Here is a 17019-nt window from a genome sequence, read left to right as displayed (position 1 = left end):
TTTGATTGAAAATACATGGAGATTGGCCTTATTTATAGTACTAGTCCTAGAGGCCAAATACAATATATTATTAGGAGATTCTACTGTGTCACTTCCTCCAGCTACATCAAGGTCGTCGCGCCATCAACCTCTGCATCTGAATCTCTGTCATCGGAATAGGCGGCAACATCACTGGTGGTGGCTGAGGAGTTGAACTCCTCCCCTTGCAGCAGCACAAAACTGCCACAGCCACCATCAAAACCAGAAAACTCAAAATCTCGATAATGAGCCCAACTACCCATGATGGTGGTCGGTAGGGGCTGGAGTCAGGGAGGTCAAATGTGAAAGTCGGTAATATGGTATCGGGTGGCTCAGGGAAGGTGGCCGGCGATATACTCGCTGGCGGCCCAGTGAAGGTGAAAGTGAACAATAACATTATAAGAAGAAGAAGAAGAAGAAGAAGAAGAAGAAGAAGAAGAAGAAGAAGAAAGGGGGATTATATTTATTGAAAGACAGAGTTTGAAGAAGAAAGGGTGTGTATGCTTAAGAAGAAGATGAACAGGTTGATGGTTTTTTTTGTTTGTTTTTCAAATAACAATTGACCACACTGCATTATAAAGAGAAAGGCGAGTGAGTTTGTTTTTTGTTGTGAATTCGTTGTAAAATCACACCAATAAAAGCACTTGATGTGTTGAGCAATAGAACGGCAACCGATGACTAAGCGGAATAAGCAATAATAATAACAACACCGATAAAGAAGATAAAGGGAAGGAAGAAAACGATAATTTGTTTACCCAGTTCGGTCCAACAATGACCTAATATGGGGGAGAGAGAGAAGCCCCTCGCGCAGGAGGCAGAACCTGACTTCTGAAGATAGAAAACAAGTCTGCGCCTCGCGCAGCTTTCCTGCGCCTCGCGCAGCAGACATATTCACACCAGATTTTCCTGACTTATTGTAACTGAGATTTCAAGGCATATCCAACATTTTTCAAATATGTTAAAGCCTATTCTTTTGAGTTGCTCTTGAGATTATCCTTAATTTGATGATTTTTTTTGCTTTAATTGAAAACGGAAAAATCTATTAATGCACATAATATTGTTTTCTTTCAAATATTGGAAAAAACAAAAGGACTATAAAACTGGAAATTATACATGCATTTATGTTGGTTTTTGTTGGTGTTGGTTTTTACTGTCATAAAGCAAGGGCATGCAAGAAGAGTACTCCTTCCAGACTTATTTATAAGTAAAAGTCAACAAAAAATTTTGATTTTAATTATAAGCAAAAGTTACCAAAATTAACTTTATAGGAAAAAAAATGATAGTTAATAGATTTGGCAAGCAAATATGTGGGTTTTGAAGAGGAGAAATAGATGAGTTCAAAAATGGTTTTGTTTTCCATTTAGACCGATATGGTGGCCGGAGGGAGCATTATCGAGAAGGTGCTGGTGGCGGACGGAATGTCACAACTGATGAAAGAAGTCGTCGAAACTCTTCATTTTACCAAGAATTTGGATTCTCCATAGATAATACGGTCTTGCAAATTGTGTTAAGGAAAGGAGAAAAAAACTAATTAAGGAAGTTACTTTAAACAAAACCAAATCCTCACATGTTTTACACAAATCCAAATAACAGTGGGCATGATGGTTTTAGAAGGTGTTCGAGAGGAGCGACAACATAAGACGTCAAAATTTTAGAGACACCAAATTTTTTTAATTTACTGTATACATATGTGCGTGCGTGCGCACTCACGTGTGCGTGCGTGTTAAAATAAATAAATTAAATAATTATTATAATTAAATTTTAAAATAGATTTACTCCATCTCTTAGGACTTGGCTACTTTGAAGATGACCCCTTACTACAAATAGCATTCTTTGAACTGGATCTCCCTCTCTTGTTAGCTGTATGTATAACACAATTAACCCTACATAATTCATGTTTCTAGTTAATTAGTTATAAAAAGTTTAATTTTAATGCATTGTAGGTGTAAAAAAATTACAATGTTAACAAATTATAACCAATTAGTATTTAGTATGTGTAATTTTAGAAATTATTATAATACAAGTTAAACATTTTTAATAATATGATGATTAGGAATAGTTGACGGTGAGAAATTGCTTAGGGTGTCGGTAACCATCCGATCATGATCAAATGATGATTACTCCACCGTAGTTGTTGCTTTCATGTAGTCACGCAGTTAGGGTGTCGGTAATCATTCAATCATGATCAAAATGATCCAGAAAAATTTGATTTTAAATTTGATTTAAGAATTTTAAAATGGTGAGCTTATATTTTGACCTTTCGATCTAGATTGGATGGTTTACCGTGACAAATGCACTTTAAAACTTACTGTTTCTCTCTTTGTGAATACAAGGGACTTGACACGGTCACAAATGTTCTCTAGCACCAATTCATCCATATGCTGAAATAATGGCACCTAAACAAAATATTGAAGCATTAAAATTCAAGTCATCTTTCCCTCATGTGAAAGTGATCATCATTGCCACCTTTAATCCAAAATCATAAGCAAAAAGATGTAATAAAAATGAGTAATGATATATATAACGATTGCTAGTTTAACGAGATCCACGAAGAGCATATGTGTCATGTTTTTATAAGATTAGCCAAACTTTAAACCCATGTTTGGCGGAAAACACGGGAGAGTGGTGTTGAAATTTTTAGAAAAATACACATCGTTATTTTTTCTAGAATGCATCCTTCGTGATAAGCAGCATTATTCAATAAAAATTTGGCAACATTACCTGTCTCACCAAACCCAAACGAAGATGGTACTTGATGTCCCTTCGCAAACCCTCGAGGAGGTTTTTGATTAACTGGCATTCATCAACTCCGCGCATTGCAGCCCAACATTGTCTCTCGTAGTTACACACACGTTGTCGGAGCCCTTGTGGCAAGCGTCTTTTGTTTTGTTTATCCACCATTCAATGTTCTTCATCTTCAATTTCATCTCTCGCTTCTTCGATGTTGTAGCACGTAAAAATACCTACCATTCACAACATAAAAATTAAATAATAAACTACTAATTTTTGTTCGAACCTATCGAAATTCAAAACTCGAAAGTACTTGAATTTGATCTTCAACTTAAAAAAATTATTTAAAAACAAAAAAAAAACTTTAACTACTGGCTGAATTTCGAATTATCAAGTCTTTTTTTCTTAAGAATTGAAGGGCTAAAAAAGCAATTTATGTCACCAAAATAGAACTAATCTTCCAAAACAAAATGGTGTGTATATGTACACAAGTAAAAAAAAGTGTTGAAATATTTTTGTTATATGTAACCCCAAATTGAGTGTATTATATTATGTACATACCTTGATGTTTCCAATTAGCATAGTGACTAGAATGAGGTTCCCAAAAGAGCTCACCATGCCAACAACAAAATTGTGATAATGAGATATAGAGTGCATATGAAGCATCAATAACTTCAACAAAGCATCAATAACTTAAGGGTTCAAATTCTAGTCATTGCAATATTTGGAAAAAAAATGCTTAAAAATTGATTTCACTATCAAATCATAAGAGCCTAAGTCTATTTTAAAATTTAGTTTAATAATTATTTATTTTAACACGCGAACGCACGCACGCGCGATTGCACGCACGCACATAAACACACACACACTAAGTAAAAAAATTAGTGTCTCTAATTAAAATTACGGTGCCATGTGTGGTCGCTCGGGAGAGGATCCTCTCCATTGTAAAGTGGTTCTAGTGAAATCCTGACCACAAGTTTTTTTTTGTTGCAAGTTGACCATGGTATAAAAAAAGGGATGGAGGGCCAAGATCTAAACATTCTTCCCTCCATTGAAAATCACACTGGAGAGGATCCATTCTCGTGGTCGCTCATCTCAAAACTCTCCTATTTATATGATATGGTGTGTACTATGTGACACCGTTATTACTAATACTGTTAACTAGCTTAGTACGTACTCATTGCCAAATCTATGAATAATTTTCACAAACATGATATTATGACGAGTCAAAATCATCTTGATTGGGCTTTGGTAAGGTTAACAAAGCCGTATAAAGACGAAGTCTAACCTCTTCCATAGATGTAGACCTTGAAAAAGGTCTACGAGGCCTAATAAAAGATAAAGAAGTCAAAGTCAATCTATGTCTATACCTTCTCCAAGCCAACTGAATTGCCACAGCAGCCCAAGTTCTCCAACCAGGTGAGTAATATCTAACACTTCTCCTAACATTTTCCTTTGTAAATGTGTCCCTAAAATATGGTTTGCCATAAGAAACCATAGGCCATTTATCACAAATTATATAAAAAATAATAATTGATATTTGACAATTTTGTGATTAATTTTGTGATTTTTTTCTAAAACGAAAAGAAGCTATTTTGTGTTTAAAAATTACTTTTTTCTAAAAGAAATAGTTTAAAAAAAAAGAGGATACTCAAAATAGCTTCTTATTTAAAAGAGTTTTATATATGATTATTGTTCATATTGTGGTTCAGACGGTCAATTCTTGGACTAATTGAATCAACAAATAGTTACATTGATTACACTAACAACTTTTTTTTTTAATATATGTAAAATTTGCAATGAAGATTTATATTAAAGGACGAACGGAATATTATAGAGACTTACATGGAAAACAACAAAATAAGCTATCAAGTTGAGAGCGAATCCCAACCAAATGGTTCCAAAAATGTAACTAGCTGCGAGTTTGCGACGTACGAAGTTGACTGAGTGAAAAAATTTAGGAAGGTATTGAAATAGGAACATCGTCAACAATACATTCATCACCCACGTAATTGATCCTTCTTTTAACATAGACGGAATTGTCACCCATAACACAATCTACAAAACAGTGACATTTTAACATATATACACATGAGAATAAAAGCCATTTATCTTTTACACCGTCCCTTAAATTTTGGGTGTCCTTATAATTTAGGTGCTCCAATTTTTGTATAAGTCGTACAAAAATATATAATGTGAAAGAAAAGTTAAAAAACATACTTTTAATTGTTAGATTCTACAAATTGATTTCACTATCAAATCATAAGAGCCTAAATTTATTTTAAAATTTAGTTTAATAATTATTTATTTTAACACACGAACGCACGCACACGCGATTGCACGCATGCGCACACACATAAGCACACACTATGTAAAAAAATAAGTGCCTCTAATTAAAATTGTGGTGCCATAGCTTGTTCAAAAAAAAAATGTGGTGCCATATGTGGTTGCTCCTCTCCAACCCTCTCCTATTTATATGATATGGTGTGTACTATGTGACACCATTAATTATTACTAATATTAACTAGCTTAGTACGTACTCTTTGCCAAATCTATGAATGGTTTTCTCATTCCTAATTATGTTTGTTTTTATGTTTGTTATTCGCATACAATAAGGTTTACCAAATAATTACCATGTCAATTCGAGTGTATTGTTTTCTTCTCTAAATGAGAAGTGAATTAATTAATTGGGTGATTTGGGTCTTTGCCTGCGATAAAAAAAAAATAATCACAAAATAGACTTTTATTCTTAAAAAAACTAAAATAAATAGACTTTACTACATGCTTTTTTTCTTTCTTGAAGATTTTACTACATGCTGAGATACAAAATAGTTACTTAGACACAATCACAAATTAAAGAAAAAATGAGCAAAATTATATTAATTGATGTAGCTATTTCTGTTTCGCTTAATTTTTTTTTTATTGATGTGTGTCTATATCATTGTCATGCAAGTTCATATATCATGACTCTTCAATTATGAACCTCTTTTTCTGACCTTCTAAATTAATTCTTTTATTTATGATTCAAATAATAGTCTTCTAAATATCTTCACGAAGAATATGATACCATTAATTGTTGCAATTTTCTAATATGGTAAGTATTATGGTAAGTAAATACTAAAAAGCGGTATAGTAATTTATTGTCAATATTATGGTAAAAAGAAATCATTTAAACTCATATTTCATCTAAATTCTTTATGTAATATTTATCTCTCTTAATAATTGATAAATGGTCACACTTTACTCTCTCATGTGTATACACATAAGAGAATCTATTCCCCAATTACTTATACTTTTTTGTTTTTTCAATAAACATATGAAACTGTAAACAATAAACATATGAAACAATGAGTATGTGTATAGAATATGTGATACACTTCATCATCATTTGAATAAATTAATATGTCCTCATTTTTTATTTTTTATTTTTACCAACAAAGCATTGATCTTAGTGAAACTAGATTTGGATTATTTATGCAAGGTCTCGAGTTCACGTCTAGCTATATGAATGAAAAGAGACTCAAATAAAAATGTCAAGTTTCTCGATAAAGATTAGTAACAGACAACACTGATAAATATTTCGCATCAATAATACTGATGATTGGATTATTTTATTTTTGGATTTCACGAAAACGTACAAGTAAAAAACACTTCAATTCGAACTAAATGAATAGTAATAACGAGTTCCTACTAAGTGAAAACCACTCATATTTCAACAAAAGTATGACAAGAGTCACACCACTTCAAGATCCAATAAACTAATGAAGGACCTTATGTCCATTAGTGCAGAGAAATTATGCAGAACTTATGTACATTGGTGTAGAGAAATTATGCAAAATAATTCAAATGGACCACAAAATTTAACATATTTAGAACAATTCATTTCATTCAAATTTAATATTAAATCCTTTCACCAACTTCATCCTCTCTTTTTTGCGACTCATATGCCTTCTTCCTCCTCCTCTAGTGGCAGTACTACTGATGATTGAAGTGGTGGTAAATGTCTCCTCCAGCACAGTGTCAAAGCTACAACTACCGAAACCACCAAACAAACCATATACCCCACAAGAAGCCAAACCACCCACGAATATGATGGAGGTCCGTTGGGGCTCGAGTCAGGGTCTCCTAACATGAATGTCGGGTAGGGGTCTTCAATCGTTAATGGCGGTAATAAGGTGTCCAGGCCGGGCGGTAAGGCAACGAATGTGGGAGAAATACACTTGGGGGCTCAATCTCAAAATTTTTGCCTGACATTTTAACCTGGTGGGATGTTTGTTTCTGTTATTCAAAATTGAGAATCGAATTAGTTTGTTACAAAGTGAACCTTCTATCCAATTTATACATCAGTTCACTGAACAAGTTAGATACAATACGCATTAACAAGCAAGAAAAAAAAAAGGATGTACATCTAATTAATCCAACTTATAGAGCATGTTTGTTACAGATTTTTCACCAAAAAAATCTTATTTTTCCAAAAAAAAATATATATTTTTTTTATCTTATTTGTGTTTGTTTTAGATTTTTTCAAAAATTATTTTAGTAAAAAAATTATGGTTTTGTTGGTTAATAGTTTAAGATGATGGTGATGTTGTTGTTTGTGAGATTTTGGAGAGAGTCTTAGTTATGGTTGAAAGTGAATAGGGTTTTGATGGGAAAATGGTGGTTATGAGTGAAGGTGGAAATAGAGGTATTGATTGATGAAGGTTGAAGATGATATGATATGAGCTTATGAGATATTCATTCTTTCTTTGCTTCTGTTGTTCTTTCTCTCTATTGTTTTTTCACCACCACATTGTTCTGAATTTTATACTCAAAAATTAGGGTTTAGTGTAGTCATTTCTAAGAGAGGAATGGAAGACACCGCAACATCTTTTGTTCATTGCCAATTTGGGAAAAACATGAAACCTGAGTTTCAAAAAACTCATCACCAGAAAAAGTACCTAAAAAAATTACTGTTATAAAAAGTAACAAGTAAAAAAGTGGGGTGTATAAAGAAAAAGACATACGTAGATTGTTAATAAAACAGGATTACTCACTTATTTAAACATCAAATTTAATTCAACATGGTTTCTTTTTTCTTCATTATTTGCTAGGTTAGGTTAGGAAGATGAATTAAATTTCCCATTATGGGAAATGCTTAATCCATGCATTAAAATAAGAGTTTAATTGTTGTGCACCGTCGGTGTAAAAGTTTTTTACACATACATCCAATGACGCGTTGCCACATCATTTAATGAATGTGACACATCATGTGTTTTTAATTACCATACATGATGTGTCGTTATATTATTAGACGAATGTGCAAAATAACTTTACACTGACGGTGCATATAAATTAAATTCTTAAAATAATGTGTCATATGTGTCTTTTTAAACACAAATTGTAGGCACATACAATGATTTTTAATTTCAAAAGGAGAAAGTTGAAAAAAATCCAATAAACAGTTACAAATGGTTATCTCCCATGATGGGAATGTTAGTCCACTTACCCACCTTAACCTATCATTGGGTTTTAAATTAAAAAAAAAAAATCACCATTCAAAAAAATCACAATTAAATTTTTGGAATTCAAAAGTATTGTATGAAAAAATTAAGGCATAATTAGTTAATTGGTCTCTTAAAGACATTTTAGGTTTTACAATGGTCCCTTAAAGAAAAAAAGTTTTGAATTGGTCCCTTAAAGACATATCCGTTAGTCTTTTTGGTCCCTTCCGTCCATTTTTTCCAAAGAAACGTTAACTATTAATATGTTAACCAATATACATTGTGGTCCACCATAGACCTCAATAAAATTTAAAATTTTAACCATTTAATTATTTTGTCAAAATCTTAACCATCGAATCATGTAAAGTATATGGTATCTAAGAGCCAACCAACAACACCTAACTTTTTCTCCTTTTGTTTTCATGTCCTTCCTTATTCTTCTTCATCACCAGAGAAGAACTAGAGCCAAAAACCAATAACAAAAAACAAACATTTTTCACAATCACCCAACCTGCTTATTCACATGGTGAGCTTCATCTTTACCATCACCCCCTTCTTTTGAATCTCTTCAAAATCTTCAATACCCAGAACTCAAAACCCCTCAATTCCTCAACCCTTTTGATTTGATGTTTTAGGGTGAATGAAGCTTTGATTTTTAAAGCCAACAAAACTATGAAATTAAAAACCACAAACATCAAATCTGGATAAATCTAACATGCTTGGTGACTGAAGCTTTGATTTTTAAAACTAACAAAACCATGGAATTAAAAACCACAAAGATCACATCAGTATGAATCTAATTAATAAGCTTGGTGGGAGTGGTTATATTTTAGATCTAATTAATAAGCTTGGTGAAGAGAAAAAAAAGAATTTAAGATTTTTGCAATTTTGGATTTATTTTTTCTGGATATGTTTAGAAATTCTAGGTTTAAAGGATGAAGTTATGAAGAACATGATGAAGGGATTATGAAGGAATGAGGAAGAAGATGAAGAAATAGAAATAAAAACTAGTTGGTGATGGTGCACTGTTAGATCTAGTGGACATGCAAAATCTAATGGTTTCTTTTTTTTCAAAAAGATCCGATGGTTAAGATTAAAAAATTTATTGAGGTATATGGTGGACCACCTACAATGTTGGTCCACCTAATACATTTGGGGTTGATAAATTAACAGAAATGACTAATTTGACAAACAGTGATATCTTTAAGGGACTTAAGCGGAACTTTTATTCAATAAGGGACCAATGTGCAACCAAAATTTTTTTAAAGGGACCAAAATACTAATTAAGCCAAAAATTAACTATTCATTATTTTTTTATGTTATTTCATATTTATAAGCTAATTCAATCGCTAATTTTATCAAATAGACAAATACTACAAATTCAATCAATTAGTTTATCCATTATATATAAGCTAGTTTATAAATCATTCGTTATAAGCTCATCTACCTATAAGCTAGTCAGTTTATCAATCATTCGCTATTTTTTATATAGGAAACATTTATAAAAGAGTCCAATAAATAAAATGACAGGATGGTAACAAATGCTAATAAAAGGTAATGTAAAATGTCTCATAATTGGTTCACACAATCCATTCCATTGTAATATGCAAAGGCTAATACGCTAGCTAAGGGTCTTTTTCAAAGTCCAAAATGATGTTTGATTTAATTATATTGGTCAAAAATAAATATTGAATAGTTCTGGCTCATACTTAAATCATGCTATAAATATTTTTATGAAAAAATTATTCATACATAGGGACATGATATTATTCTCATAATTATTCTTCAATTAATAGCGGCGCAGCTTGTTACCTGTTTGTCCTCCATTCAAATGTAATTATCCTACATAATTGAATAATTCAATCTTAAAATGATTCCTTCTTCAAGGATGATTCTTGTCACTTTGCCGAACTAGTATAGGAATATTGTTTCGTAAACATAACTCATTGAAAATCTTAAAATATTAACTCATTGAAAATCTTTCTTAAACATTCTCATCTTGAGAAACTTTATAGTAGAATGACACTTTTATTGAGGATCTCATAAAATTTATGTAGTTTTCCTTTTTGTCTTGTATTGTTGTAGTATATCCTCTCAAAGCACACAAAGCTCAATATGAGTTTAGTCACATAACTTCAAGTGCAATCTTATCTAGCTTGTGATGCAAGTTCTTATATCATGACTCTTCAATTCTTTTATGAGAAGCTTGTGGCGATGAAGAAGACTTTATATGATAAGTTTCCCACCTTCAAAATTAATTCTTTTATGATCCGAATAATAGTTTTCTAATATCTTCACGAAGAATAGGATACCATATTATTGCAATTTTATAATGCTACTTTGATTCTTTCATGTTGAGAAAGTATGATGCACTTGTTGGTGTGAATGATTTATTATGTGATTATTGTTCTTTCAACAAAAACTCAAGATCACAATTTGAGGAGGATACTTTAGAACATATAGGCCAAGTAATGTAATAATGATACATAGTAGTTAGATAACGAAAGACTTAGGATAATAAGGGTGAGAGATATATACTTGATTGGCATTTTGACAAACCTAGAGACTAGAGGGGAAATGATGTTACTCATGTTATTATGGAGTTGAATAAAACATTATCACGACTTTCACTTGCAATATTAGATTTTTTATAATTTAGGCATGGTCATGAAACACAATGCCATTTTCCTTCTAGTCTAACACAATTTCTATGACTTTTGTGATGCCCTTGATGGTGTTATGAGAGTTTATCTATTTCTACCTATTTTTCTTGTGTGCATGCAGATAACACCATGTATGATCAATGTGTGATCAGTGGAGCTTTGTTGCAAAGTCATAATAAAGGTTTTTTCATATAACTTATGTTATTGTTTTATTTTAGACCATTGATTTATACTTTAACTATGACACTATGTGATTATGTATACCTCTAAAAATATAACATTATTGTATATACCTCTAATGTTTTTATTCTTTAACTAGATTCTATTTATGCTTTAACTATGTTATCTTTTATATGATTGTTAACTTTATTGTGAAGAAGATCTCTTTTATGATTTAACTATTCTTTGATTTCTTAAAAATGTGAAATACTAGTGCATGCCTTCGATTTAGATATTTTAAAATAAGTGAGAAAACATAATACTAATGTATATCAATTTGGATGGACTAATCTAACATACCTTCAAACATGTTGAATTATACATTATTCAAATTCAATTCATTTAATTGATGAACTTATTTTGAGCTCAAGTTCAACTTTTTAAGTCGAATATCAAGTTTTAAAAAAAAATCTTTTTGATCCATAAAGAAATTGAAAGAGTTGATAATTGAATTTTCGAATTAACTCGGTCGGTTCAATTTACCCCCTTCGTCCTAAAATGAGTAAGTCATTTTGACTATATATACTATTCACATATCTTGTTTTGACCCTATTTTTCTACTAATAAATAAAATAAATATTAGCATATAAGATGTTGAATTCATCTCGAAGAGTATTTGCAAAATATCATATTTTTATAATTTTTATTATTATACGATTAAAAATATTAATCATTAAAATTATGCATCGGCATACGTGACGCAATCAGATGACTCACTTATTGTGGGACGGACGGAGTATTTGTTTTGTATTTTCCCAAACAGACCTGTCCGACCACCCGGTCCAATATGGCTTTTCTGATTCGGTTCGTTTCCGTTTGCTCAATGAAACTGATACGTTGTGTGTACGAAATCTCTCTCGCCATAGAATTTCTCTCTCCGATTCGATGGCTTCCACTTACCGTGACCGTACGTCGGAGTTCCGATCACTGACGGAGACTCTAAAGAAGATCGGCGGCGGAGGAGGTGGAGCCACATCACCGCCTAATCAACAACCGTCTACCTCTCAAAATTCCTATTCAAGATCCGAATTCAACCGAAAAGCATCACAAATCGGATTCGGAATCCATGAAACTTCACAGAAAATCGCGAGACTCGCTAAGTGTAAGCAATTTCATCATCATTTTATGTGTATATATATATTGAATCGAATTGAATTGATTGAATTTTGTTTTTATGATCTGTTATTGGTTGTTGCAGTGGCGAAGCAATCGTCGATGTTTAATGATCCAATTATGGAAATTCAAGAACTAACTGCATTGATTAAGACTGATATAACAACGTTGAATTCGGCTGTTTTGGATTTGCAAAATATTCAGAAAATTGATTTGGCTGATGAGATTTACTCAGAAGATAGAGTTGTACATTCCAATGCTGTTTGTGATGACTTGAAGAACAAGCTCATGGGAGCTACAAAGCATCTTCAAGATGTTTTGACTACTAGGACAGAGGTAACTATTGTTAATCAAAAACTTTACAAACAAATAGCGGATATAGTGGCGTTATAGCGCAATTGCATAGGGGAATGTTAACAATTGCTATTGTTCTCTGATACGCGGTTTAGTACAAAGTGTTGTCATATCGCGGCTATAGGACTCTAGCATAGTAGAATTTTAAAAACTGCTATTTTCTGTGATGCTTGATTGACTATACTTTTCAAATGATTTTAATCATCCGACGATTAAAAAATATTTACATTGACGGTGTATATGATTGACTATCGATTTTTTATGTATATCACATGTCATGTCACACAATTTTTCTCATGTTATGTAATTTATATGGTAAATGTATGTTATGTACCCTAGAATATCAAGGCTCACGAGAATAGGAGGCAAATATTTTCTAAGAACCCTTTACAGCATCAACCAAAGTCAACTACTGAGCCGCCACCTTGGTCTAATTCAACAAATGCATTTGAAACTGAGAGTTTGCAACAAACATCAGGGTAAGTAATTTTATTATCATGTTAAAGGTTGGATTTGTTATTATGCCTTGGCGTTGTGAATTTTCCTTCCCAACTTCGTTGCCTTTATGTAAAACTAGGGAAGGTGGCACAATATGCAAACATTTGAATGTGGCTGTTGAGGTTGTCTTGTCACCTTCTAGTTCTACTTGGTGCATCTGAATTTGAAAGTTTTAAAACTCTTATTCTTCAATTGTCTTGAGGTCATATCATGGGTTGGTTAATGGTTCAATCTGGCCATATGTATGCGAGTGTGCCTTCATATTAATGTCTCATCTAGCTAAAAATTTATTGTTTCATTTTATCCCTGACATGATATATAATTCATTTTCCGACTCTCGAGTATCAATACTTTTCATTATTTTCCCTAACACACACAATGACATAGTAGAGCTTTAATTCTTGTACCAGAAAGAAAAAACTTTAATTTCAACTTTGATACTTTACTCAGCTAGACAAGTAATAGTCTTGGTGATAGTCATCTCAGAGAAGCAGAACATATATATTTGATGTGTTGATAGGTAGGTGATCCTTGTTTGTCTTGCCGAAAAATTTAAATGTCAGACTTGACAAATGACTCCCAGACAAGAGGCCCGCACTCTGTATAGAATATCTATTTTTACTCTTCTGAAATTCAGTATGAACATGCAATTAAATTATTTAAACTCGAAGTTTAGAACTGCACTTTAAACTGTTTGAAGGGATTCTCACCCTCGGTATAATTTTACTGAATCCCCTTTCAGATATTTACTCCTTGTGAAACATTGTTAAAATCTCGTAGTCTTAACGGCTTATTTTATATATCCTCAATTCTTTTCTACTGCTAACAAATATCTGACATATTTGGAATGCGAAAATCACAAGTTTTGGGTTTGTACATGTGTCTGTTATGTCGCTTAAATAGGAACCTACGATTAACTATGACATAACTAATTACATATTCTATTTGACAAAGAGCATTTTAATACTTACAATTACAGATTCTATTCGACATAGCTAATTTAAATGTCTTATTTTGATTATGTTTAAAATGACAAGCCTTTGAAGTTTAATTCCTGAAAAATTCTTGTCTTATGCAGATTACCATCAAATGGAATTCCAGTTGGCAATCAGCTAAGGTTTGTTTGCATTTTCTTTCAAAGCTATAAGATCAAATTGTCCCCTTTACATTTCTATATAACGTGATTATATGTGGGTCTAAAAACTCCAAATTTTACTTTTAAGCTAGCATTTTATGTAAAATGTAAAAAATGTGGCTTTCATAGGTTTCTCATGGATCATAAATCTCTTGTTGTATATTAACTTAAAAAGACCTAGTCTAAGAAGAACAGAAATTAGCACTGAACTTTCTGAATGGAACAGAGGAGTGAGTTCTTACAAGCAGAGAATAGAAACCTAATCACAGAATTGTAGGACAACAAACATAATGAAGAAATAAAAAACCAGAGGATGCTCTAAAAAGTCAGAGTTGCACTTCTTTCACACAGAAAATCCTCTACCCTAATCAGTCGTGCTAAAAAAGCCTCCCTTCTTTCCGCCATTTAAATCCCCTTCACCTCCTCGTTTCACACCATGTAACATGTGGTTCCCAAAGATTATCCAGCCAGGCAATCTCTCCTTCCTGTGGTTGTCAAATTATCGAGTTAACTCAGAATCAGCTAGTTTCCGACTTTAGGTATCAAAATTGAGTTAACTTGTTTACAATTATTTTTTTTGTATAAAATTGGCTAGCCTTTATAGACTTGTGAGTTTGACAACAATTGAATGAGTCTAACAAATGGTTATTTTCCCCTGACATGCATAAAATTATAGTAGTTTTTTTATTCTTCATAAACTCAAAATACAACAGCTGAAGGATACAACAACATAGTGCACACAACATTAGTCTTGGAGTTATAGTACTTGACACTACAAATTGCTATAATATCCCATCATGAACCCATCTGCGAAAAAAATGAACAATGTTGTATTGAGTATTAACCCCATAGCTCCGAGCACGAATAAAGTCACAAACCGGAAAACGTGACATGAATAAACCCATCACTACAAGTTTGCAATGAAGCCAAAAGGCCACCAAGGTGAATGAACCCAGAGTATTAACCCCATAGCTCTGAGCACGAATAAAGTCACAAACCAGAAAACATGACATGAATAAACCCATCACTACAAGTTTGCAATGAAGCCAAAAGGCCACCAAGGTGAATGATCCCAACTCTGACAAGTTGAAACCTAGCTTAGAATCCTTCTCAAACAAGGAGAATTCAGTCCCTCCATCCTTGGCCCTTTAGTATTTTTTAACTCTGATTTGTCAATTAGTCCATCAGTAATGGTATGGTTTTTTCTGGTGTCAGTTATTTTCCCTTTTTAATTTGACATGATTTATGTATTCACGAAATTTAATTACGACCTCGATAGTGCTTATTATTTCACTTACTGTCTCTTGAATCCTCGAATCATCTTATCAACAGTTTCATTAGTTAGTTTATTAGAGAAGTAATTTTAGGTCTATAAATCGCCTCAATATTAGGAATCTCTCCTCTTTTTTTTTTTTAATTTTTTTTTTTTATCATTTAATACAAGTTTTAAATATCTTAGTTTGACACCGGTTATGTTAAGTATGAAGTAATTTCTTTGCCAGAATTCCCTGTGGTTTTTCCTACAAATTAACCTTGGAACATCTTGATATTTACATTCCTTCTGATTATATTACTTGCATTAATTGAGTAGGCAATTACTAGAATAATACATAGTGCGGTTTTTCAATTTGGAGAATGCTCTGATAAAAGTTTATCCTTAGGTTCTTGATATTTATCCTATTGGGTATGAATTACACAAGTTTTTTAGTTATGCTTAGGATGTGTATATATTCTAACTTTAACGGTCATATGTGGTAAATTTGTTTTCATTGCTGATACAGACGAAGATTAGCTGTGGATAACACTCCATCCCAGCAAATGGAGATGTCTTTGGTACAGCAGGTTGTCCCTCGGCACGAAGAATATGCTCAAAATCGGGCATCTGCTCTGCACAATGTGGAATCTACTATTACCGAACTTAGTGGAATCTTCTCACATTTGGCTACAATGGTTGCCCATCAAGGAGAGCTAGCTATCAGGTTTTTTTCACTTTTTTCTTAAATATTTGACAATTCAGATTGTTGCAGACTTGCAGTGCACTGCTTTTTTTTTCCTCTTACTGTATGTGAAGCTATATGTTAGGATAACTATATTTGTTCACATATTCTAGCAATTAGAATTAAACATGTAAATTGTAATTGACTCGGGCAGGATTGATGACAATATGGATGAGTCATTGGCAAATGTTGAAGGAGCTCACAGTTCTTTATTGAGGCATCTCAACCGAATATCATCAAATAGGTGGCTTATGATAAAAATATTTGCCATTTTGATATTTTTTCTGTTGATCTTCATATTCTTTGTGGCCTAATGTATTGATCATGGAAGTTTTTCTTCACGACTTATTTGGATTTGTCTTCATCCTTTTGTGGAAGTAAAAATGCCAAAGCAACTAAGTGAAGAGGCATACATATGAGATATGTATCATATTTGTATGTAGATGGGGTTCCATGATCTGTAAACTTTTTGGTTCATGTATTCTGTTGTTTGGCAATGACTATAGGTGTTATTAAAAATGTCGTGGCATGTAAGCCCCGAGACCTGTTAGAAATATCAGTTTGCATATAGAATATAGAATCATCACAATACCGTTGTGGAGGCGAAGGGTCATCTAAGATGCAAAAGGAGGGAGAACACTATGGACAACCTTTATAATTTTTGTGGTACATTTATTTCCACATTCTTTGCAAGTTACGGAATTGATGGTAACATACTAGTATGTAGTTCTTTGCTTAGATGTATCATGTGTATAATATTCTTAAATTGCGGATATTGTAATATAAAAAATTGATTTCCTTTTCTGAAA

At 32.5% G+C, this 17019-nt stretch overlaps 1 protein-coding gene and 1 pseudogene across 1 annotated transcript; one reads left to right on the top strand and one right to left on the bottom strand.

Moving 5' to 3' along the window:
• Window positions 1–4246, bottom strand: part of LOC123920572 — a 47628-nt pseudogene extending 43382 nt beyond the window's left edge.
• Window positions 4247–11886: 7640 nt separating this feature from the next.
• On the top strand, window positions 11887–17019 carry LOC123920403 (syntaxin-31). The gene is made up of 6 exons (XM_045972663.1): window positions 11887–12215; window positions 12312–12562; window positions 12920–13059; window positions 14157–14195; window positions 15995–16192; window positions 16365–17019. Exons 1-6 carry the CDS (start codon window positions 11999–12001, stop codon window positions 16522–16524), a joined length of 1005 nt encoding a protein of 334 aa, XP_045828619.1. The 5' UTR covers window positions 11887–11998; the 3' UTR covers window positions 16525–17019.

The sequence above is a fragment of the Trifolium pratense genome, linkage group LG4 (genome assembly GCF_020283565.1).
Source record: "Trifolium pratense cultivar HEN17-A07 linkage group LG4, ARS_RC_1.1, whole genome shotgun sequence".
Classification (NCBI taxonomy): Eukaryota; Viridiplantae; Streptophyta; class Magnoliopsida; order Fabales; family Fabaceae; genus Trifolium; species Trifolium pratense.
This window is presented reverse-complemented; position numbering and strand designations above follow the sequence as displayed.

Coding starts and splice junctions, on each gene's coding strand:
- LOC123920403 (XM_045972663.1), top strand. CDS start 11,999: ATGGCTTCCACTTACCGTGACCGTACGTCGGAGTTCCGATCACTGACG. Junction 12,563..12,919: donor TTTTGACTACTAGGACAGAG/GTAACTATTGTT, acceptor TATGTACCCTAG/AATATCAAGGCTCACGAGAA. Junction 14,196..15,994: donor CCAGTTGGCAATCAGCTAAG/GTTTGTTTGCAT, acceptor TTGCTGATACAG/ACGAAGATTAGCTGTGGATA.